The following is a 26,530-nucleotide window of genomic DNA, read 5'->3' as shown; positions in this document are numbered from 1 at the left end:
GGACGACCACACGGCTGCCCGTGTGGCATGTTGCCGAGCAATGTTGACGCGCAACGACAGCATGAATGGGACTTTCTTTTCGTCGGTTGTGACAATGGATTAGACGTTTTTCAATCCAGAAACAAAGCGCCAGTCAGCTCAATGGAAGCACACAGATTCACCGCCACCAAAAAAATTTCGGGTAACTGCCAGTGCTGAAAAAATGATGGTGTCCATGTTCTGGGACAGCGAGGGTGTAATCCTTACCCATTGCGTTCCAAAGGGCACTACGGTAACAAGTGCATCCTACGAAAATGTTTTGAAGAACAAATTCCTTCCTGCACTGCAACAAAAACGTCCGGGAAGGGCTGCGCGTGTGCTGTTTCACCAAGACAACGCACCGCACATCGAGCTAACGTTACGCAACAGTTTCTTCGTGATAATAACTTTGAAGTGATTCCTCATGCTCCCTACTCACCTGACCTGGCTCCTAGTGACTTTTGGCTTTTTCCAACAATGAAAGACACTCTCCGTGGCCGCACATTCACCAGCCGTGCTGCTATTGCCTCAGCGATATTCCAGTGGTCAAAACAGACTCCTTAAGAAGCCTTCACCGCTGCCATGGAATCATGGCGTCAGCGTCGTGAAAAATGTGTACGTCTGCAGGGCGATTACGTCGAGAAGTAACGCCATTTTCATCGATTTCGGGTGAGTAGTTAATTAGAAAAAAAAATCGGAGGCCTTAGAACTTGAATGCACCTCGTAGTTGCAGACCACGTACAGCCCTTCATGACGATCATGTTTCCCGACAGCAGTGGCATTTTTAGCAAGACAATGCCCCATGTCACAAGGCCTGGAGGGTGACTGAGTCGTTCGAGGAACGCAGTGGTGAGTTCCAATTGATGTGTTGGCCGCCAAACTCGGCCAATCTGAACCCTAACGGACACACCTGTGATGCGACTGAACATGGCGTCTGAGCTCATCACCTCCCCCCCCCCCCCCACCCCTCCTCCTCCTCCTCAGAGTTTACGGCTTACGGGAATTAGGTGACTTGTGCATGCAGATGTGGTGCTGGTGTTAACTCCCTCCAGTGACCTACCAAGGCCTCCCTGCTTCCATGCCACGATGCGTCGCAGCCGTAATCCGTGCCAAAGGTGGACATACCGGCTACGAGGTAAGTGGTCATCATGTTCTGGCTGATCAGTGTATGTTAAATGAAATTTAGCGATACCATTTTTTCAATTTGTTTATTGGGCTTCTGTCAACTGTGAAGGATTTCGTTTGCTTGATTTTTGCTTTAGTATTTGTTGTAGTAAGTTTTCGTTATTAGGACTGTCGTACATTTTGTGTGTCCTTGCACAATATCCCATAATTTCCGTGGCTGTCCCGTTAGTTTCATGTTATTTCTGCAATTAAATATTTATCGTGACGTCATGGTCGCCAAGCATGAAACTGTGGTGTCCGCCCTGTCGATCGTGCCAAGAGTCAAAGCCGACGGTTGGTATCACAATCTTCAGTTTCGGCCACTGTCCAGAACCAGGCATCTCAAGACAAATAGAGAGACGCTGTTGCTCGAAGACCAGCGTATCACGATCGAGGCATCGGTGGAAAACGTGAAAATTAGTCATCGATCAGTTTCAAATATCTTTCACGACATTGTGAACGAGACAAAGGTCGCCTGCTGAATTCGGCGACTGGTCGCTGAACCGAGGCAGTAGCTGAAGTGTTGAAGGTGCGTCAGGCTAAACCTGATGTCTTCTTTAGCTGCCTAATCACCTTAGACGAGAGCGAGGTGTATCATTATGAGCCCAAGACAAAAGATCAAAATAAGCAGTTGAAGCAGATTTATTCACCACTGTCGAAAAACGCAAAGATCCGAGTAAGATGATGCTGCGTGTACTTTTGTTCAAATGGCTTTTAGCACTATGGGACTCAACTTCTGTGGTCATCAGTCCCCTAGAACTTAGAACTACTTAAACCTAACTAACCTAAGGACATCACACACGCCCATGCCCGAGGCAGGATTCGAACCTGCGACCGTAGCGGTCCCGCGGTTCCGGACTGCAGCGCCAGAACCGCACGGCCACCGCGGCCGGCTGTACTTTTGTGATTGGCATGATGATGTGCTGACATACTATGCTCGTAAGTAACAAATGTCACAGAAGCATTTTACTATAAAATCACTGATGATGTTATGGGAGGTTGTGAAGAACACGTGTCGCGGGAAGCTGCCCAAAAGCGTGTTTCTGCTGCACAACAACAACAACAACAACAACAACAACACCCCAAATCCTGCACAGGACTCAGTCATACATGCTGCTTCTTTGGGCTAACAAATTTTGCCTCATTTTGATATTCTCCTGACATGGATTGTTGTTCTCAGATGAAGAAACCTTTGTTTGGCAGCCATTTCCAGAATGACGATGAGGCGATTTTCGATTTGGATCGTTCCCTGAACATTCAAAATGCAGACTTCTAGAATCAAAATCTTCGCCTAGTCACCCATTATTATGGAAAAAGTTTCTTGCATTGACGGGTGAGTATGAAGAGAAGGACAGAGACCACGTCCGGTTTCACAGTCGCAGGTTTTCTTTACCCGCAGTGATAGTTAAAACTTTATTACAATCCCCCTTATCGTGGGATAAATGGGCAGCTGTTTCGCTATAAACGAGACTTACAGGAGGTGGACCAAAATATGGAATCACCACAAACACAACACATTAGTGTGCCTAATACGCTGCATCGAAACCTTTGGCATTCAAAACAGCCTCGAGTCATCTCGGAATGGGTAAATACAGGTTTTCATCTACATTTACATCTATAGTCCGTAAGTCATTCTGACGTGTGTGGGAAGGTACAGGGTGACACAGAATAAAGGGAATGTTTGAAATGAGTAGTGGCAGCCATGGGCAGGTGGCAGCACTGCGGGTTCGTGACAGTGAGTAAACAGTCCGCCATTTCAGTAATCATGGATCAGTGGAACGGACAACAGCGTGCGTTAGCCATAAAAATGTTTTATAAAAGCAATGATAGTTTGGTAGCGGCGCAGACTGTTTCGACGTTTTTATAATTTATATCGTCATGATGCCGTTCCGTCGAAACACGCGATAAAATTTTGGATTAATAACTTTCAGGAGACTGGGTCTGCCCTGAAGAAGAAACCAACAGGACGGCCAGGAAGTGTGAATTCTCCAGCGAACACTGATGTCTTGTCTTAGGGAGACCACGGCGTTCAATTCGTAAGCAAGCAGCAGTGGTTGGAATGTCCCAGGAGAGTGTTCGCAGAATTCTTCTTCTTGATTTAAAATTTCATCCGTACAAACTGAAGATGGTGCAACAATTGAAGGACAACGATTACTGGTTACGATTAGGATTCTGTCAACAAATGATAACAAAAATAAACAATGACGATGAATTTCTAAACAAGTTTATTTGTCAGATGCGGCACATTTTCATCTCACAGGTTATGTGAATAAACAGAAATACCGTTACTGGGCAAACACATATCTTAATGACGTTCATGAGCGCCCTTTACATGCTAGTAAAGTGACATTATGGTGTGGTGTTTCATCACTTGGGATTATCGGGCCGTATTTTTTCGCAAATGAACAGGGAAACACAATAACAACACTGTTCCCGTTTTTCTGTGTCACCCTATACTTTGTGAACCAGTGTCGCTTGGCCCCTTTTCTTGCTCTAGTCGCGAATGGTTCACAGGAAGAACAACTGCCGACAAGCCTCCGCGTGGTGTCGAATCTCTCTATAATCACATCAAGATAATTTAAACTTCTTTGTTGGTCATACCCTGCTGCAAATATGGTTTTCAAACATCTTGTTAAACTCACTTGTCAATTCACATATTTCCTCCTCAGATCCTTGGAGCACTTTTAGTGTAGTATTTCGTCAATTCATCTTCTGTAAACCCGTATTTTATCTCTGTACTTAAATTGTTTAAAAAAGTTGTTCATATGAATCCAAAAACATATCTGCCATGTGCCCTGTTATTGCATATCCCATTGCTAAGGAATTTTCTCGTTTGTAAAACTTACCACTAAACTTACAGTAGTTGAATGATAAGACAAACTTTAACAATCCTATAAATACATCTATTTCCACCTCATATATTTTTCTGTGCTGAAGTAAGTTGTGTTGTGTAATTTTTATGTTTTCTCAACCGGCATTAATGCATACAAATCAATTATGTATAATCAAGCCAACTTTGCACCTTTGTTAATTTGCACTTTTTTGTCAGTGTACCAGCTCTGTAGTATTTTTAACATAAAAGGTTTCACCTATACCTATACCATTTATGCAGCATCTCGCGTAACTGTTTAATTAGTTTTGCTTCAGGTCCCGTTCTCCTGTGCCCCACAGGTCTCCCAACCATGAGCCTTTATCCTACAGTCGAGGTATGGAGCTTACAGGTTAGTTACAGTAAGGTTTTCTATTTCTTTTTCGATAAAGCCCTGCTTGAAACCTTCTGGTGTAGTCATATTTTCCTTCTACAACCCTATCAACTTTACCAACATAATCTTCTTGTTTCATAATGATGGCTGTGTTCCTCTTGTCACCTTTCAGCACTAACATTTCCTTTTCTTACAGCCTCGGATTAACTAATTTTGATACTCGCTTTCACAATTGATAATTCATTTTTTAATTATTTTATTTGACTTACATACTAAATTACACTGTTCCTCTGTTTAACATTTGTTAACTATTTGCAGGGGAATCTTGTACCGTTCTTCCTGCAAAATAGTGGCCAGTTCCGGAAACGATGATGGAAGTGGATAAGTATCATGCACTCTTCTCTCCAAAGTAGACCATAAAGGCTTAATTTATTGAGATCTGGTGACTGTGGTGCCCATGGGGAATATGACAATTCATCCTCATCCTCGTAAAACCAGCCCTGGAAGATGCCAGGTGTGTGAACAACTACCTTTTCGTTTTGGAACACAGCACTCCCACTGGGAGACAAACACTGTACCACGGGATGTAGCTTATTAGCCAGAATGGTCATATAAACCCTGTCAGTAATGCAACCTTGCAGAGTAAGTAAGCAGCCCATAGAATACAACCATATGGCTGCCAACATCATCACCGAACCCCCCACCACGTTTCACTCTCGGGACATAAACTCAGCTCGAAGTTGGAAAAAGTGCGAAACAAATCTCATTCGACCAAGTGACATTGTTCCACTGCTCCGTAGTCCAGGTTTTACAGCTTCAGCGCCAAGGTTTCCTTTTATGGACATTTGCATCATCATTGATGAGTGGTTTCAGAATTCCAGCTTTCCCAGAAATTCTCTCTTTATGGGGCTCCCTTTGTGTTTCTTTGATGCTGACGTGGTTTACGAGTGCAACATTCAGTTTGTAAGGTGGCAGCTTGAATGAAAGTTAATTTCGCACCTTACACGAGATTTTTATAAATGCGTCACAACAAGTAGATGGATATATCACCTGATATACTTAGTGACAGTGAGCAAATTTGCCTATCAAAATGTACAATAGGTAATGCAAAAAGGGATGCCATTCGATTCGATGGTATTAACACACCGAACCCAAATCCTGCATGTCAGTGAGCAAAAGGTGAAAGAGTTGCTGGAAGAAACGCTTTAGTTAGGCGACGGACGCGAGTTGCGCCGCCACGGCCCCCATACAACGAAAGGCTTCTAACAGGTGTCGGTGACCCGCGGCGAGAGAGACAATGAATGCGCCGGGCGATACGCCGGGCGATACATCGAGGGGAGAAGGTAGCGGCCCAGCACTGCCTGTGACGGAGAAATTTTTTAGAAAACTGCGTTGCGGAATTTCCAGATGGATACAAACAAGCCAGAGACGCAGTTAAAAAGAGAGTTACAGTTACTGTCATGCGAAAGGTCCGTGGTGCACTCGTGATGTACGCGTGTAACTTTTACGCGTCAGGAGAGGGCACAAAATGTCTGATTGGCTGAAATAAACTCTGAAGGAGTAGAGGTGGCGATATTTCGACGCAGTTTAAAAGTAGGCCGTTTGCGACTGGCAGGAGTAGTTTCCACAAGATGAAAGGAACGCTCCCATTGGTCTGAAAAAGCTGTGACGTGAAGCACAAGAGGACACAGTTGGGGGACAGTTTACTACGAAAGACACAATACCAAAAAGTTCGGGAATTCTCCTCTGAACCAGCGTCAAGTGTGGTATAGGGCGCATCGCGCTCTGAACAACGCCAAAAGAGGAGTTTTGTGTGAACACTCCGTTCATTTTGGCTGACATTCAGCTAGAAATTATCTGAAATGTCGTTCAGCTCCGACAGCGGAAAAACGAAACAGCCACGTAGTTAATTGTTCTTGCGAGGGCTGAGAGGGTGCTGAAGTATACACGCTGCTCCATCCGTGCACATGTATATCACTGTATTTTCCAGAATATGGATGAGTGCATGTTTTCTCGCCTAACAAAAAACATAGGGCAGATTCAGGTGATAAAATCAGTAAAGATTTTGATTACCTTTTTATAGGATTTTAACCCTTTGTTGCCTGACGGTACTTAAAAGTACCAGTAAGTTTTGACTCTCATTATTTTCTCGTGGTGCAGTTTCGTGATCTGAGAGCCTGTCGGTACGTAACTGTAACTCTGCTCTACTATTTCATAGATGTTATTGTGCAATACATAGACCTCTCTGGCGGTCAGAGCTTGAAATTGTTTTTCGCGCGCTGCTGTGAAAACAGAAGATTGTATGTGCTTGTTTCCATGGTGTTGCCTGAATTTGTGCGCAATTTATTGAAACTTCCGTTGAGTTTTCCATTGTACGTACTTACCTTCTTTGTTTTTTTATAACAGTTTGAAGCATTACGTTACAAATGAATGAGATAAAGTGGAAAATATAAGGCGGACTTATTAGTACCGTCAGGTTGTGCGAACACTTTATTGTAGCAACAACGCGTTACCACTCACTAGTTGTTCTGTCCACTTTTTCTCACACAGAAATCCGTAAATACATTTGCCTGTGGAACAATTAGAACAAACAGGAAAAGTTTGCCAAGAAATTTACCTAAAGAAAAATGTCTGAATCAAATCACAGAGAGTCATCTTTAGACCTAACAGCATTTCAATGGAAGGAAAATAAAGTAGTGTATTTTGCGTCAAACTTCCATGGCACTGAACAGAGCGTAGTGACAAGAAAACAGAAAGATGGAACTAGTATGACTATACCATGTCCAGTTATTGTATGTGATTACAATAAAAACATGGGTGGTGTGGATCAGATTACGTTCAACGTATGGTCTTGACAAGCGATCAAGGAAATGGTGGCACCGTCTCTTTTGGGGAGCAATAGAAATTGCTTTTGTCAATGCTTACGTCATTTTCAGTGACCTACATGGGGCACTGCCACTGCTGGAATTCAGGCGTGCTGTGGCACTAGGGCTAATGAATGAACAGCAAGTGCCAAATCTCAAAAAGAGAAACTCTGGTAAAGATGAAATAACTCTCCCAAAGAGAAAGAAGGATAACTTTTCTGTTCCGAAGGATGTACGCCTTGGCAACCGAGGAAGCCATTTTGTAGTGTTCAGTTGTAAAAGAGGACGATGCGAAATGTGTGCGAAAAATAAAATTCAATTGAGACCACATTCACAATGTAGTACATGTAAAGTGTATTTGTGCTGCAATGAGAAAAAGAACTGTTTCCTACAATTTCATGAGGTATCACTAAATATGTGATACGTATATACTGTCAAAAATGTATAGCTAAGATACTATGTATTGTGAAGTTGCTCTAGAATAAATTTATGCGAAATTTAAAAAAAATTCAGAAATATCGTATTTCTGTTAATTAATTTTCTAATGTAAAAATATTTAATATTTATGTGGAATAAAGTACAAGTACATGTTGTGATTCTGTCCATGGAGTCTGACGGTACTTCTGAGTACCATGAGAGAAAAAAGTTGCAAAAAATAAAATAAAATTTCACAAAAAATCCTACCGTCATTTGAGGCCACAATAGCATAAATTCTGCATAGAAAATGTTAAAAAGTAAATTTTTTCTTATGTCAGGAAATAAAGGGTTAAGAGGGCGAGAGCAGCCATGTAGCCGACAGCACGTGCAGCTAAAGGTAAATGCCACTGGCAGAGGCGTAAAATTGTAGGATCACCAGCTTGCCTCTAGTGTGAACATGAGCAACCCTGGGTAATCTTTTGCACATCTTGTCACAAAAACTAACCATCCTCCATAGACGTGATCGTCACCCTAAATATTACTGAACTTACAACTGGAATCGGATGATTTGACGTAATATTGGCAACTCAGACAGTGCTTCACTGTCTAGATGTAAGAAAAATCTTGTAGAGAACCTATTTAAATTTGATATTGTTCTGTTCAGTGTTATTTCTGCTAATCAGGACGTAATACATTATCTTGACAACTGTCCTGAAATTGTCAGGTCACAATCTATGTAAACCAGTGTAATTTTCTGACAACAGTGTGTGATGAGGTCCCATACTCCGAGGAGCGTAGGGGACAATGCGGGAGACCCGCACTACCATACTAGGCAGGGTGCTAGCGGAGGTGGTTGCTTTTGTATCCCGCCTAGGAGGCGGCGCGTGGGTAGGAACGGGAAAAGGAAAATTACGTCGGTACTGCCAATACAGTTAAAGCACCTTTACTAGTGGATAAACATATGCCAACATATTACATAACTTGCAAGGTGGTGCGAAGCTGAATCGAAATGTCCTGGCTGGCTGCACCTGATGAAATGGGCTGAAGCAGTCGCGGAGCTCGTAGACCTCGACAGGACCGGCTAGAGGGCGCTGTCGTCTGTGTCTCTCGTAGTGACAACTTAGCAGAGCGCACCTACATTGTGGCATCGTAGCCATCGATACCACAGTTTGCCGTAATGGGGGATGAATAATGATGATGATGATGATGATGATGATGAAGACGACACAACAACACCCAGTCATCCCGATGCAGGGAAAACCCCTGACCCCGATGGGAATCGAACCCGGGAAAGCGAGAATGCTACCGCAAGACCACGAGCTGCAGACTGACAACAACACAGAAATTAAACAAATCTTGTACAGCTGAACACCGATGTGCTCTGTCATAGAATAAGGGTCCACTCCTAACCCCAGTAATTTATTCTAGTGACGCTAATGCACTCACAGGGTGTTTTTGCTGATGTCTGACGAATGTGAAAAGGAGTGTGAAGTTCTGCAGTGGCTTCTGCAGCTGCCGTCCTCTTATCTGCGTCACAGTCCTTTTCAATAACCGTCTGTCACGAGCACTCAACATATATTTTCAGGCGCAGTTAATGTTTTTCGGCTTTCCCTGTGCGGTGCCTCTTGAAATACCGAATGTTTCGGCTACGTAAGCATCCATCATACGAGTATCAGCAATTTTCCCGTGTTCGAATTCACTTAGCTCCTTATTACATACACTGAATTTACATAATACGTATCACAGCTGAGGGTTTGGCGTGGTGTCTGTTTTTTCGGACATGTTCGAGCATTCATTTATCGCTGTGTTTCCATATTTTTTTGTCCAACCCCGAAACATCGAGCGCATGCAAGGTGGATGCAGAAATTCCGAACTCCCCACTCGAAACGTGCAGCGTTCACTGAAAATTAGCGTTACATAATCGTCCAGTAATCGAGTACGCCGTGCTTTCCCTCATCTCATGGGAGTTACTTAAATTCGTTTGACTGTTAATGTTTTATAATAATTCGTTACGTGGGTATCGTCTTTGGGCATCTCTGAGCACCAAATATTCTCCGGCGAACGTCAACGGCCGTGTAGTGTGTTTGTTATGTTTACTCGCGTCGACTGTATGGGTCTGCAGGCACGCGCAGCCTAACCTGCAGGCCAACTCACGCTCGGGTCTCTGCACTATATGGGCAACGGCGTGGCGCCATTCACTCGTATAACGTCTGGAAGGCAATTACAAATGGCTCTGAGCACTATGGGACTTAACATCTATGGTCATGAGTCCCCTAGAACTTAGAACTACTTAAACCTAACTAACCTAAGGACACCACACACATCCATGCCCGAGGCAGGATTCGAACCTGCGACCGTAGCAGTCGCGCGGTTCCGGACTGAGCGCCTAGAACCGCGAGACCATCGCGGCCGGCGGGCAACTACAACTGGCAAAGGTAGCAACTGGGCAAAAATCACTTTGTGCCGCGTAACTATTTTAAGCGAAATTGAAGTGAATCAATAGTCCACATATTCTTTAAACATAGCAGGTTCGGCATTGAGTCTGCTGCGGTATGCATTTCTTGTCGACAAATAAGCCGAGAACTGTGTTTCGCACATATATGTGGTTGGAAATGGTGAAAGTACTAATGCAATCATACGACAAATACAGCCACACCCGCCATCGTTGTCGCAGTCACACCAACTGCACAAATTAGTTAAATGGGAGCGCAGTTAGTTTGTTATTCAATCTTTTTTCTAATTTCCTAAAAGCGATAACTTTTAAACCAAATTTCTTAAATGTTCTGAAAAAATGCACGTAAGCACATAACCCCTGGATTACAGCGGAATACAGTTGAAGAATAGCTACCCTAGAGGAAAGCGAAACTTCCTGTGCAAAATTGAAGGAATTGTGCTTTAACGATGACTTAAGTTGAAATTTGAAAATCTGAGATTGTTCGGTAGCTTTATTCATTTATGTTGGAAGCCCACTGACGATGGAATCTGCAGTTCGGTTTATACCTTTTGTAGCACTGCAAGATCTTATCCACGCGGACTTTTTCTGTTCCTTTGTATTAGTCATCGATGGGTGAATGTTGCACGCCATTCTTAAAGAGTCAGCATTATTAGCCATAAATCTCGTGTGAAGGATTGTATCACATGGTTATAATTTAAACTGACGGTGTTCCAGGTGCTGTAGACTGGGCTGTATTTACCACACGACGTCGAAATATCCTAGGTACGTTCATTAATCGGTACGCTCACGGGGTATGCTGAAACCTGTGACCATATCTGACTGCTTACAGCGCCAAATTTTCACCTGGTGGCAGAAAGTGGAACTACTGTTCAGCATACACTGCGAGCGCACCGATTAATGAACGTACCTACGATGTTACAGCGTCCTGCCATGTATACAACCCGCACTGACTGTCACCACAAACTGTTCTAAAATCTCGCAAGAGATTATTTCAGAAAAAAATCCGAATGCACCATTTGCTTTCAGTAACGCACATGCTGATGTTAACCATTAGAATATTTGCAATGAAACAACAAATTTACTATTACCAGTCACCATTTATTTATTTCCACTAAGCCTTTTGCAGGTTTACACCTCCAGGACGTGCGTTCATGTGGATTAACATGGCGTGTAGCCTGTGATTTCTTGTGTCATTCGACATCAATAAGGCACGATAACTCCGTCACAACAGGTCTTGAGAAGGCACAAATCTACCGATCGACCACTGGTTTTTACGTAAAGAAGCGAGAAGAAGTTTTTTTGTGCAAATAATTTTTACACGGGATGCCATTACGCTGCGTTTATTTAAGAAACATTGTGAAATGAATTTGTTCACACTGATAATAAGCTAACTATTAACGGTATGAGAGCATCGTCTACTGCATGACTAGCTCGAAAAGCATCCGACTGCCGACTATGGCGTCCAGTCTGTAACTTGAGGATACAATCGGCATAGTTCGTATAAGATTGTACATCTTCAGTTACGCCAAAGTTATTTATTTATTAATACATTTCCTGACACTGTAAAATTATTGAAAGATAGTATTTATGATCTGCAGACTACTACTAATGTCTGAGCGGCAAAAGACAACTTTCGTTAAATATTTTATTAATAACAATTACTTGACTAGCGCCAGAATAAATGTCCTTTCCCTACGTATCTCTTTGCTGAGGTCATGAGCGATTTCTGCATCGGAACCTCATCCCGCTGGCTCTGAAAGCGCCAGATGGCCAACCGCCTCTGTTAGCCAGCGTAGTAAACCTACTGCTCGCTTCGTACTCCGTAGTGTGTATTGTATTGAACCGGGGACCTAAAAGCGACGGAGAGTCTTCGTCCCGCCGTAGCCCTTAGTGGTTCACAACCCCACAACAGGCCACAGCAGTCCACCCACCTCACCGCCGCCCCACACCAAACCCAGGGTTACTGTGCGGTTCGGCCCCCAGTGGACCGCCTGGGAAAGTCTCACACCAGATGAGTGTAACCCCAATGTTTGCGCGGTAATTATTGTGTTCCCGTACGTGGAGACAGTACTCCATACGCACTGCAGCGCCGATACATTCACTTCACGTAAGTGAAATAACAAAACTGGAAATAAAGTAAAATGCGCTCTTATCTGAAAATAAGGCGTACCTTACAAGTTCGCTAACATGTAGAGATAGATGTGCCCTGTCAACGGCGAACATGCGCCATGCCAGTCAGTGCTGTTCATGAAATGGTGCGGATCATGTCTTGGAGAGTGTCTCTATGTACTGCGTATTTATCCAATAACATAATGGAAAGTTCTTTCGGTATAAGGATTTGTTTGTGTATACCTGTAGGCTGGACACATTGTACATATAACCCTTCAAATAGGCTACTTGATAAACTTGGTTATATAGTTTGTTAGAGGGCAGTTGGTGTGGCTCCTGGGAAAACCATTTTTACTTGTCATCAGCCACTTAATTGTGTGTGTGTGTGTGTGTGTGTGTGTGTGTGTGTGTGTGTGTGTGTGTGGTTTGAGGTTTTCGGGCGCTAAACAGCGTGGTCATCAGCGCCCAAACGCATAGAAACAGGAACACATGCAGTGAAGGGACGAAGACGGACAGCGAACAAGGAGAACGGCTAAAAGACACAGACCTGACGCAGTTACAAATCCTCACATACAGAGGCAAAACAAAAGGAGAAGAAACGCACTACAAAAGGAAAGGAAACACAAGGAAAAGAGAACAGAAATCGAAGTGAAACAAGTAGGTAATCGTGACTGGCGGACCTCTTACCTAAAGCCTGGGTGAGCCAGTCACCCAGCAGCACATTAAAATCCTCTCCCTAAAATCTGAGGCAACAAATTGGACAGGACACAAAACCGTAAGACCTTAACCACAGTCGTTGCGTCGTCTTGCAAAATAGAGGGCAAATCCGGTGGCAAGGAAACCACCGCCCTCTGGTCAGAGAATAAAGGACAGTCAAGTAAAATGTGGCGGACAGTAATCTGGACGCCACAAGCACTGCAGATTGGGGTGTCCTCCCGCCAGAGTAAAAAATCATGCGTTAAGGGACTGTGCCCGATGCGGAGGCGAGTGAGGAGAACCTCATCCCGCCTGCATGACTGGTAGGACGTACGCCATTGTCGCCTGGTGGCCTTGACCAGACGCAGCTTATTTTCACCGACTGCCAGCCACTCCTCTTCCCATTGACACATAACACGAAAACGCAGAAGGGAGGTAACAGCATGGAGGGGGACGGCACATTCGACAACTTGAGGGAGGGAACATGCATCTTTGGCAGCCACATCCGCCAGTTCGTTTCCCCTAACAGCCACGTGCCCCGGCACCCAGCAGAAAGAAACCTCCTTCCCCTGCCGTTGCAGGTGGAGTAGGGCATCGTGGATGTTCTGGACGACCGTATCCGCTGGGTACAAGTGTTGCATGGTCTGAAGGGCACTCAGGGAGTCAGAACAGATGAGAAACTTAAGACTGGGAACACATCTCATCTGCTCCAATGCCCGCAAGATCGCAAACAATTCGGCATCAAAGATGGTAAACGCGGCAGGAAGCCGTAACTTGACGACTCGATCAGGGAAAACAACAGCACAACCAACAGAGTCCCCCTGTTTAGAGCCATCCGTAAATACTGGTACATGGTCGGCATGCTGGTTTAAAATATCGTAAAATAAGGAGGTAAAAACAAACGCAGGAGTGCAGACTCTGACAAGTCTAAAAGGACGCTGGGCCTCTGGAGCAACCAGGGAGGCAGGCGGGTAGAACCCTGGAGTTGGGGTGCCACACGCTCCACACCAAGGGTCTCAAGCAAATGCTTGGCACGAATCCCAAATGGTCTCGTTGCCCTTGGACGACTGGAAAAAGAGACGTTCCATAGGCGGTCGGGCAACAGTAGGGTATGCAGGGGAGGTAGGACAGGCAAGGAATTGACACACCCGTCGCACCATGAGGAGTTTCCGCCGGATGGCGAGCGGCGGTTCCCCTGCCTCAGCACACAGGCTGGGGATGGGACTGGTACGGAAGGCACCAGTAGCCAGCCTCATACCCTCATGGTGTACTGCGTCAAGAATCTTCAGATACGAAGGCCTCGCTGACCCATACACAGTACATCCATAGTCAAGATGCGACCGGACGAAAGCCCTATAAAACTGCAGCAGACGCGCCCGATCTGCTCCCCAGGACCGATGGTTCAGACACTTCAAAATATTCAGTGCCTTCAGGGCCCGCACCTTGAGGTCTTTAAGGTGCGGCAACCACGACAACTTGGAATCAAAAGTGCGGCCCAGGAACCTCACAGTGTCTCTAAAAGGAAGAATGGTGTCCCTCAGACGCAATTCAGGGGAGGTAAAAGCACGGCGAGAACAGCTGCCACGAATGTAAGAAACGTACATGATCAGTCTTATGTAAATTTTCAATTTTAATCAGCGTAATAGATACATTGCCATACTTTGCCTTCAAGGAAATTTATTTTGCTTGTTCGTCTTAATAAAAAGAAATACAAAGCTTGTGCTTATTCATTATTTTCAGCCTATCCCACGTGTGACCTTTGAGTGCTTCGACCATTTTGGACCAACCATTTTTTTCCCCTAGGGTATTTGTGTTGTGCTTCTCTTGGTCCCCAGAAGCACTTATGATATTTACAAAATGGTTCAAATGGCTCTGAGCACTATCGGACTTAACATCTGTGGTCATCAGTCACTTAGAACTATTTAAACCTAACTAACCTAAGGACATCACACACATCCATGCCCGAGGCAGGATTCGAACCTGCGATCGCAGCGGTCGCGCGGTTCCGGACTGAGCGCCTAGAACCGCTAGACTACCACGGCCGGCTGGTTATCTACAGAATAAGTGCTATAAGCACTACTGCATCTTTGGTACTGTGAAACAAATCTCTGCTATTGCATGCTGTTTGCTTTTCATATTTTAGGGCGAGGAAGTGTGGACAAAAAAAACTTCAAGGGCCGACGGTACCGACCGGCCGCCGTGTCATCCTCAGCCACAGGCCTCATTGGAAGCGGGTATGGAGGGGCACGTGGTCAGCACACCGCTCTCCCGGCCGTATGTCAGATTACGGGACCGAAGTATGGATCAAAACAAGAAAAAATTGTTTAGTAAATATGGGCTCCAAAATGAACACCCTACGAGCTATGAGCAATTTTGGGTAGAATAGATGTGTGTAACAGTAGCGAAAATGAACAAGTGCTCATAGCGGTTACCGTATGCATTTTTGAACCCATATTTACTGCACTTTTCCGCTGCGAACGATCCGTTCCTGTAATTTCCCTGAATACTGATCATTCCTCCTGGGACACCCACTACATTCTTTTAGCGGTCGATACTGTCAGTGTCGATTTTTAAAGTACGAGGGTCATTGAATAATTAAAGAGACAAATTGGTCTGGAGAAAAAAGCGTTTGATTTTACAAAACAATATTTTTCCACTTTTCAGCTTAATCCCCTTGAACATTTATGCACTGTTCCAACGGGCTACAAGCTCTTTCATTCCGGCTGCAAAGAACTCTTTATTTTTATGTGTGAACCAATTTCCCACAAACGTTTTCACGTCCTCATTGTCCTGGAAACTCTTCCTACGTAATGCCTGCTTCAGTGCACCAAACAAATGGAAATCAGTAGGCGCTAAATCAGGACTGTAAGGGGGATGAGGCAGTACTTCCCTGCCCATTTTGTCGATGGTTTCACGGGTTGGTTGAGCAATATGAGGACATGCGTTGTCTTGCTGGAGAACCACACCTCTCCTCTGAGATCCACTACATCTATCTCTCATGGCTGGCTTCACCGTGTTTAAAAGCAAATCCGAGTAATAGTGGCTGTTCATTGTACGCTGCTCATCGAGATAATAACAAAAAACTGAACGTTCATCATCCCAAAACACTGTCAACATGACTTTTCCTGCTGATGCTTGGGTTTTGATTTTTTTCTTGAGAGGTGGGTTGGTGTGCTTCCACTCCATGCTTTGCCCTTTTGATTCTGGCTCATAATAGTGAACCCACGTTTTATCACAAGTTAAAATTTTGTTGAGGAAGTGCTTACCTTCTCTTTCACAACGTTCCTTTAGCTCTATGCACAGGCTCAACTTTGTTTCCTTATGTAGGTGCGTCATCTCCTTTGGGACCCATCTTGCACATGTTATGCGGTACTTCAGCGTATTACAGATAATGTTATGAACTGTGCTAGTACTAACTTGAACCTTATCAATTATCATTTCCACAGTCACACGGCGGTCGGCACGAATAATGTCATAATTCGTATTTCAAGTGAGGGAGTTGAAACTGCAACTGGTCGGCCAGAACGGTGTTCGTCAGTCATTGAGTCGCGACCGGTTTTGAACTGCTCTACGCACTAGTAAAAATTTGCACGATTCATACAACCTTCACCATAAACTTTTGACATTCTACAGTATACGAGAGTCACTCCAAAAGAAATGCACACTATTTTTGTAAAAATACAGTTTTCATTCTGCATGTGTGAAAGTTTTACAGTGTGTAGATACATACTTCCCACTGGATTTCAAACTTAGTTCAATCTGTTCCCGTGAGTGGCGCCGTCACTGCATGTCTTCAAGGTGGCTGCTACACTTGACGTTCGTCAGAAGCAACGTGCTGTCACAGAATTCTTGTGCTGTGAAAACGAAACAGTGGGAAACATCCACAAGAGTTTGAAAAAGGTGTATGGAGATGCTGCTGTCGATCGCAGTACAGTTAGTCTGTGGGCAAGCAGGTTACGTGATGAAAACGGACACGGCAATATTGAGGATTGTCCTCGCAGCGGCAGGCCTCGTACTGCACACACTCCAGACAATGTGTAGAGAGTTAAGGAATTGGTGACTGCTGACAGACGCATCACAGTGAATGAATTGCCACGCTACGTTGGGATAGGGGAAGGAAGTGTTTGCAGAATACTGAAAGTGTTGGCGTTAAAAAAGGTTTGTGCCAGGTGGGTTCCCAGGATGTTGACAGTGGCACACCAGGAAAGAAGAAAAACGGTATGCAGCGAACTTTCGGAACAGTACGAGAATGGTGGAGATGTATTTCTTGGAAGAATTGTGACAGGTCATGAAACATGGCTCCATCATTTTTCACCGGAGACGAAGAGGCAATCAATAGAGTGGCATCATGCAATTTCACCCAAGAAAAAGAAATTCAAAACCATACCTTCTGCTGGAAAAGTTATGGCTACGGTGTTTTGATTTCGAAGGACTCTTGCTTGTGGACATCATGCCAAGTGGAACCACCATAATTTCTGATGCATATGCGACGACACTGAAGAAACTTCAAGCTCGACTGAGTCGTGTTAGACCATATCGGCAAAAGCAGGATGGTTTTGCTGTTGCACGACAATGCACGGCCACATGTCAGTCAAAAAACCATGGAAGCGATCACAAAACTCGGATGGACAACACAAACACCCGCTTTACAGTCCTGACCTGGCTCCATGTGACTATCATCTCTTTGGGAAACTGAAAGACTCTCTTCGTGGAACAAGGTTTGAAGATGATGACTCCCTTGTGCACGATGCCCAACAGTGGCTCCAACAGGTTGGTCCATAATTTTACCGTGCGGGTATACAGGCGCTGGTTCCAAGATGCCGTAAGGCAGTGAAGAGGGATGGAAATTATGTGGAGAAATGAAAATATTGTTCCTAAAGGATGTATCTACACACTGTAAAACTTTCAAACATGCAGAATAAAAGATGGATTTAAAAAAAAATAGTGTGCATTTATTTTGGAGTGGCCCTCGTATATTCACTGGTTTCTCATAATCAGGAAGTAAAATCAAATAACAGAACGCTGTTCGACTAATGTGGACGTTTCAAAGCGGAGTCGCCATCTTGAAATGTATCTTTGAGGTTATAAACAAAAAATGTATACGTGAGCTGATCAGGGCTCAACACAGTGATGCGAACTTAAAGCCATATAAGTACCAAACTTGCCCTACTGACAGTTTTTTTCCGAGACCATTTTGTCTCTCTAGTTATTGAATGACCCTCGCAGTTTTAGCCAGACCACTGTTTTTCCACGAGAAGTGTTCCAAAACATTTACGTATTCAACTGCAGTCTTCGCCCTCTCGTCTACACCACTAATAGCTGCCGCGCTAGAGGGCACACTACAGGCTTACCTTGAGACGGCGTATTTGCCGAGAAGCCCGCTGCGTGGGCGTGAGGTACTCCTCTGTGTCGTCGGTGTGCGGCGAGCAGTGGACGACGTAGCGCATGCGCCGGCCGGAAAACGTGGTGCCGTTGCGCGCGAAGTAGGCGTGGTCGCACGACATGGAGGAGCAGGCGCTGCCGAAGCTGCGCACCGAGTCCGCGTCGTCCTCCGACTCGTCTGCGGCGGCGGCGGCGCTGGTGTTGGCGCGTCGGTCGCCCGGCGGGTTGCGGCGCGACAGGCGCGGCGTGCTGGTCGCGCTCACCGACTGCAACAAAAGGCACGCGCGTTCCGCACAGTCACAACACGAGCTGGTGCGCCAAGACGAGGGGGGGGCGCCAGAAGTAGGGAGTATCATAATTACTGGGTTGGTACATAAGTTCTTAGCGTTTTTCCAAAGTTGAATAAACACACAGATACAGATAACAGAGGCTCTATACTTATACCTGTCCCCTTTTTCCAAAGCTGTTTCACAGAGGAAGACCGCACTGCAGTTCCTTCTCTAAATCCTCGCACTAACGAAAAAATGATGTCGAAATAAGTGTCCAAGGAATAGAAAAGCAACTGAAATCACTCAACAGAGGAAAGTCCACTGGACCTGACGGGATACCAATTCGATTCTACACAGAGTACGCGAAAGAACTTGCCCCCCTTCTAACAGCCGTGTACCGCAAGTCTCTAGAGGAACGGAGGGTTCCAAATGATTGGAAAAGAGCACAGATAGTCCCAGTCTTCAAGAAGGGTCGTCGAGCAGATGCGCAAAACTATAGACCTATATCTCTGACATCGATCTGTTGTAGAATTTTAGAACATGTTTTTTGCTCGCGTATCATTTCATTTCTGGAAACCCAGAATCTACTCTGTAGGAATCAACATGGATTCCGGAAACAGCGACCGAGTGAGACCCAATTCGCTTTATTTGTTCATGAGACCCACAAAATATTAGATAGAGGCTCCCAGGAAGATGCCATTTTCCTTGACTTCCGGAAGGCGTTCGATACAGTTCCGCACTGTCGCCTGACAAACAAAGTAAGAGCCTACGGAAAATCAGACCAGCTGTGTGGCTGGAGTGAAGAGTTTTTAGCAAACAGAACACAGCATGTTGTTCTCAATGGCGAGACGACTACAGACGTTAAAGTAACCCCTGCCGTGCCAGAGGGGAGTGTTATGGGACCATTGCTTTTCACAATATATATAAATGACCTAGTAGATAGTGTCGGAAGTTCCATTCGGCTTTTCGCGGGTGATGCTGTATTATACAGAGAAGTTGCAGCATTAGAAAATTGCAGCGAAATGCAGGAAGATCTCCAGCGGATAGGCACTTGGCGCAGGGAGTGGCAACTGACCCTTAACGTAGACAAATGTAATGTATTGCGAATACATAGAAAGAAGGATCCTTTATTGTATGATTATATGATAGCGGAACAAACACTGGTAGCAGTTACTTCTGTAAAATATCTGGGAGTATGCGTACGGAACGATTTGAAGTTGAATGATCATATAAAATTAATTGTTGGTAAGGCGGGTGCCAGGTTGAGATTCATTGGGAGAGTCCTTATAAAATGTAGTCCATCAACAAAGGAGGTGGCTTACAAAACACTCGTTCGACCTATACTTGAGTATTGCTCATCAGTGTGGGATCCGTACCAGGTCGGGTTGACAGAGAAGATAGAGAAGATCCAAAGAAGAGCGGCGCGGTTCGTCACAGGGTTATTTGGTAAGCGTGATAGCGTTACGGAGATGTTTAGCAAATTCAAGTGGCAGACTCTGCAAGAGAGGCGCTCTGCATAGCGGTGTAGCTTGCTGTCCAGGTTTCGAGAGGGTGCGTTTCTGGATGAGGTATCGAATATATTCCTTCCCCCTACTTATACCTCCTGAGGAGATCACATATGTAAAATTAGAGAGATTCGAGCGCGCACGGAGGCTTTCCGGCAGTCGTTCTTCCCGCGAACCATATGCGACTGGAACAGGAAAGGGAGGTAATGACAGTGGCACGTAAAGTGCCCTCCGCCACACACCGTTGGGTGGCTTGCGGAGTATAAATGTAGATGTAGACGTCTCAGTTGCTGACAAATATCAGCACTGATGGTTACACCTCGTGGAACAATTCCTAGTACACCACACGGTCGCTGTTGCACCAGATGCAAAACACTTATCTTTTGTGGATGCGCAGAGGTCTTTGTGCGGGGAGTTGCTGCTTTCTTTGGACTCAAGCATTGCTTTCTTTTACTTACGTTAGGTTAAAAACACCACTTCTCTTCAGCAATAACGATACGGGATAGGAATGATTGGTGCTGATCACGAGCCAGTTGATGACGAGCAAGCAGAGAGGGACAGATGGTAACACTCTGATTTTTTGTGAATTTGGCTTAGAGCATGCGGTGCCCATAAACGATTTTTGAATCTTCCCCATTGCATGCAAATGTCGCACGGTGGTCGAATGGTCGTAGTTCATCATATGTGCCAGTTCTCAACTATACTGACGTGGATCATTGTGGATTAATCCGTTTAAACTATCTTCACCAAATCCCGAGGCTCTTCCTGAACGTGGAGAGTCATTAGCGTCAAAACGATCCTCCTTAAAACGAGAAATACATTTTCTTGCCGTGCTCTGTCCAGTGGCATTATCCCCAAACACGGTGCAAATGTTTCTGGCTGCCTCCGCTGCTGCCATGAACTCAAAACAGAGCAAAATGTCGGAAATGTTCTGATTTCTCCACTTGGCACTCCTATTTTCTAGAGTGCACAGCTCCACTGACCATATCTAAATGACAAAATGACAATACGTAAATTCAAATGGCAACAGTGAACAAAAAATGAAAATGACAATAAATAAACCAATAGCAACAGGAATACCAGCTAGAAAACAAGAACGCTACGAAGTTATACACCAACCCTAATAGAAGCGAAAAGTGACACAGGTAAATGTAAATGTCGTGTGACTAGCGCCTCCCGTCGGGTAGACCGTTCGCCGGGTGCAAGTCTTTCCATTTGACGCCACTTCGGCGACTTGCGCGTCAATGAGAATGAAATGATGATGATTAGGACAACACAGCACCCAGTCCCTGAGCCAAGAAAATCTCCGACCCAGCCGGGAATCGAACCCGAGCCCTTAGGATTGACAGTCTGTCGCGCTAACGACTTTTTTTATTATTACTTTTGTTCGATATAGTTCGTTGCGTTTGGTCTGGGCGGACGTCACAAGACAGGCGTTCAAGTTGATCGCAGACCTCTGACCAAACACGTTGACCTACCGTGCCGTTATCAAAACTACTTGCAAAATGATTTAGATAAGATATCTGTATAGTGCGAAAAGTGGCAATTGACCCTGAATAAAGAAAAGTGTGGAGTTATCCACATGAGTGCTTAAAGAAATCAGCTAAATTTCGATTACGCGATAAGTCACACAAATCTGAGGGCTGAAAATTCAACTAAATACTTAGGGGTTACAATTACAAATAACCTAAATTGGAACGATCACATAGATAATATTGTGGGTAGAGCAAACCAAAGACCGCGATTCATTGGCAGAACACTTACAATTAGAAGGTGCAACAGGTCTACCAAAGAGACAGCTTACACTACGCTTATCCACCATATTCTGGTGTACTGCTGTGCGGTGTGGGATCCGCATCAGGTGGGACTGACGGATGACATCGAAAAAGTACAAAGAAGGGCAGCTCGTTTTGTATTATCGCGAAATAGCGGAGATAGTGTCACAGACATTATACGTGAATTGGAATGGCAGTCATTAAAACAAAGGCGTTTCTCGTTGCGAAGGGATCTTCTCATGAAATTTCAATAACCAGTTTTCTCCTCCGATTGCGAAAACATCCTGTTGGCACCCACCTACATAGGGAGAAATGGTCATCACGATAAAATAAGAGAAATCAGGGCTCACACAGAAAAATTTAAGTGCTCGTTTTTCCCGCATGCCGTTCGAGAGTCGGACGGTGGAGAGACAGCTTGAAGGTGGTTCATTGAACCCTCTGCCAGGCATTTTATTGTGAATAGCAGAGTAATCACGTATATGTAGCTGTAGATGTTGATTATAAAACCAGTTCTCAGAACTTCTTCGTACTAGTTACTGTTGCATTTAATTTTTTACTGTATACTTCATAGATAATTGCGCACACTTTAATTCCCATTAAATTAATACTGAAAGGCTAAAATTTTTCCCACCACCATTCCATACCTCCCACATCGGGGCTAATATGTCTTACAGTGCTGTAAAGTTTAGAATACTTAGTATCGATATCGACATCACAGATATCCATACTTACAACAACATCAAACGTCCGTAACACTAGAGTGCCGCACTAGACGAGCCTTCCCTCCCGCGCTCGCCGGTTCGTCGACCTCGGGTGAAAGCAACGCCGCCGTAACAGGAGCACCGACTGAAGTGGAAGGAACGTACAGCTGGCGGAACGGTCGACCGCTCTGGTCAGCAGGTGAGTGACTACCTGCTGAGTAGCAGAGCGCCACAGCTCCGCATTCCTCCCCACGTAAGTGACGGCTAAGGCGTCCAGCCACTGAGCCACCGCCTTACCTTAAGTCGCTGTTCGACAAACAAGTCACCTGTTTCGGCCTGCCTTGCAACACACCTTCACAGTGTTGCCACTGGGCGCAGTATATTAGTATTATACACAATCGTATTCGGGTGATTTTGCGTCACTGTTTGCTTGAACAACAAGTACACTGGGTGATTCAAAAAGATTCATCCGATTTCACGATCGGGAAATGCTGATTTCTTGTTGGCTAGTACATTAAGCAACCAATCAAATCATTTCGAGCACATCTATACTCGCGGTATTTATAATGTCAGCCAATCAGATAACCACGCGTAATTTCGACTAGAAATCTCGTAATTCCGAAACTAAATGAATTTGAATGAACACAAAGTAAGATTCGCTTCCACAAAATAGATTAACAACAACGTCCGTTCTGGCTGACTTTTACAAAATCAAGGTCACTCGGACATATGTCACAACTTTTTCGTGCATACATTTACATGGTTTTAATAAAATATCTCATTCTCACTTTGCATATGACCTCCATTCATTCTTTGTCTCTCCAAAACAGTCACAAAACCAAAACACGATGAAAAAATAATTTTAAAAAGTACTTTTAATTTTAATTATGTCAGAAATATGTGATAGTGAAACTAAAGAAAATTCCAGAAAATTAGATGATATGAACCTATCATTTTGTTTGTACTTTCAGTTGGTACTGTAGATGAATGCATTACAGTCCCTAACTCAAGTTTCACGGTACCAGAACGATTATCATGTGTTTTAGGTAAAAGTTAATATCTTCTTCACAAACGAAAACAGAAACTTGGCGTGAATTTTAACTTCCGCATCTTAACCAGAAGTTTACCTTGGTGCCAGTTGTAAGTAGCCAGTTAATGTCGTTGCTGGTTCTGTAATTCTGTCCAGTTTCGTCGCTAGTCTTATCTTCTATCAAAACTTATTTGAGTCATTTCTCAAACTCTTGATATTTATACTATTCAATAGAGTGCCATATTCGTCATCTGGTCTGTTACGATGTGAAAGATGTACCACCCGGCCGCTGTGACCGATCGGTTCTAGGCGCTTCAGTCCGGAACCGCGCTGCTGCTACGGTCGCAGGTTCGAATCCCGCCTCGGGCATGGGATGTGTGTGATGTCCTTAAGTTAGTTAGGTTTAAGTAGTTCTAAGTTCTAGGGGACTGATGACCTAAGATGTTAGGACCCATAGTGGTTAGAACCATCCAGCCAAAGATGTACCCTCGTAAAAGCCGGATGGTTATTTTCAAGATGAAAATAATGTATCCTTTCCACTCGTAAAGTAAAATTTACCCCAAGTTTCTATCTTCATTCATGCTGAATGATGAAGTCTTGCGAAATTGGATGAGTCTTTCTGGAACACCTTGTATCATAAGGATTCTGCCTTGTGAAAAGCGTAATTTATTGCTTTTACCTCTTCACTCATACATGGTACGACAAGGTTACAGCACCAGTAGAGCCATTCCCGTTGCTCAACAGTAAAGTTGTCGTTCACGTCGCTGTCTATCGCCCGCAGTACAACTGATATTTTAACACAGTTTGCCCTCTGTTGGTGGTAGTGTATAATGAACACTGAGTGTCACGAACGCAGTTCATAAGATGTTGACAGCATGGAAACCACTACCGCCAACAACGAAACTACACTCCTGGAAATGGAAAAAAGAACACATTGACACCGGTGTGTCAGACCCACCATACTTGCTCCGGACACTGCGAGAGGGCTGTACAAGCAATGATCACACGCACGGCACAGCGGACACACCAGGAACCGCGGTGTTGGCCGTCGAATGGCGCTAGCTGCGCAGCATTTGTGCACCGCCGCCGTCAGTGTCAGCCAGTTTGCCGTGGCATACGGAGCTCCATCGCAGTCTTTAACACTGGTAGCATGCCGCGACAGCGTGGACGTGAACCGTATGTGCAGTTGACGGACTTTGAGCGAGGGCGTATAGTGGGCATGCGGGAGGCCGGGTGGACGTACCGCCGAATTGCTCAACACGTGGGGCGTGAGGTCTCCACAGTACATCGACGTTGTCGCCAGTGGTCGGCGGAAGGTGCACGTGCCCGTCGACCTGGGACCGGACCGCAGCGACGCACGGATGCACGCCAAGACCGTAGGATCCTACGCAGTGCCGTAGGGGACCGCACCGCCACTTCCCAGCAAATTAGGGACACTGTTGCTCCTGGGGTATCGGCGAGGACCATTCGCAACCGTCTCCATGAAGCTGGGCTACGGTCCCGCACACCGTTAGGCCGTCTTCCGCTCACGCCCCAACATCGTGCAGCCCGCCTCCAGTGGTGTCGCGACAGGCGTGAATGGAGGGACGAATGGAGACGTGTCGTCTTCAGCGATGAGAGTCGCTTCTGCCTTGGTGCCAATGATGGTCGTATGCGTGTTTGGCGCCGTGCAGGTGAGCGCCACAATCAGGACTGCATACGACCGAGGCACACAGGGCCAACACCCGGCATCATGGTGTGGGGAGCGATCTCCTACACTGGCCGTACACCACTGGTGATCGTCGAGGGGACACTGAATAGTGCACGGTACATCCAAACCGTCATCGAACCCATCGTTCTACCATTCCTAGACCGGCATGGGAACTTGCTGTTCCAACAGGACAATGCACGTCCGCATGTATCCCGTGCCACCCAACGTGCTCTAGAAGGTGTAAGTCAACTACCCTGGCCAGCAAGATCTCCGAATCTGTCCCCCATTGAGCATGTTTGGGACTGGATGAAGCGTCGTCTCACGCGGTCTGCACGTCCAGCACGAACGCTGGTCCAACTGAGGCGCCAGGTGGAAATGGCATGGCAAGCCGTTCCACAGGACTACATCCAGCATCTCTACGATCGTCTCCATGGGAGAATAGCAGCCTGCATTGCTGCGAAAGGTGGATATACACTGTACTAGTGCCGACATTGTGCATGCTCTGTTGCCTGTGTCTATGTGCCTGTGGTTCTGTCAGTGTGATCATGTGATGTATCTGACCCCAGGAATGTGTCAATAAAGTTTCCCCTTCCTGAGACAATGAATTCACGGTGTTCTTATTTCAATTTCCAGGAGTGTATGTAAAAATACCAGATTTACTGCATATGACAGTCAAAAACTTTGACAGCAAAATGTGCCGTTGAGAAAAATAAAGGGGAACTCACTGATGGTGGTGTAAAATTACAGAAACTTGCATGAGTAAAGGGAGGGACAAAAAAAATTCACAATTAATAAAATGTTCCGGGATTTCACGCCATGGTCGAATGGATTCACCTTAAAACCCAAGATTTCGTACCGATCAGCCGAGGACATTTTCAAGGGGGATCGTAGCTTCTTTGAATTTCCGATTCACACCCTGGCTCGGTGACGACCTGACTGCTGCCCGCCATACATCCTGACAACCAGGAGGGACGGTCTCGGGTGTCGTATCATTTCGTAGGAGGCGGTACGTCGGCGACATTCCACGTTTTGTTGACATTCATGGTAAGCCGTCCCAGGCTATGTTTCAGCACACGGCGAGTGTTCCTACCGCTTGTCTTCGTGCTTGGAATACCCTACCTCGGCCAGCAAGGTCCCCCGATCTCTCCCCAATTCAGAACGTTTGGAGCGCTGTGGGCAGGGACCTCCAACCAGCTCGAGATTTTGCCGATTTAACGTGCCAATTGGGCAGGATTTGTCACGATATCCCCCA

General features: G+C 45.3%; 1 protein-coding gene across 1 annotated transcript in view; it reads right to left on the bottom strand.

The window, feature by feature from the left end:
* The window catches only part of LOC124777615 (protein quick-to-court), a 342,810-nt gene that overhangs the window by 75,736 nt on the left and 240,544 nt on the right, over positions 1-26,530 (bottom strand). Inside the window, exon 4 of the mRNA XM_047253077.1 lies at positions 18,278-18,574. Coding sequence (XP_047109033.1) covers positions 18,278-18,574 — 297 coding nt within the window. The remainder of the gene's footprint in view (positions 1-18,277; positions 18,575-26,530) is intronic.

The sequence above is a fragment of the Schistocerca piceifrons genome, chromosome 2 (assembly GCF_021461385.2).
Source record: "Schistocerca piceifrons isolate TAMUIC-IGC-003096 chromosome 2, iqSchPice1.1, whole genome shotgun sequence".
Taxonomy (NCBI): Eukaryota; Metazoa; Arthropoda; class Insecta; order Orthoptera; family Acrididae; genus Schistocerca; species Schistocerca piceifrons.
This window is presented reverse-complemented; position numbering and strand designations above follow the sequence as displayed.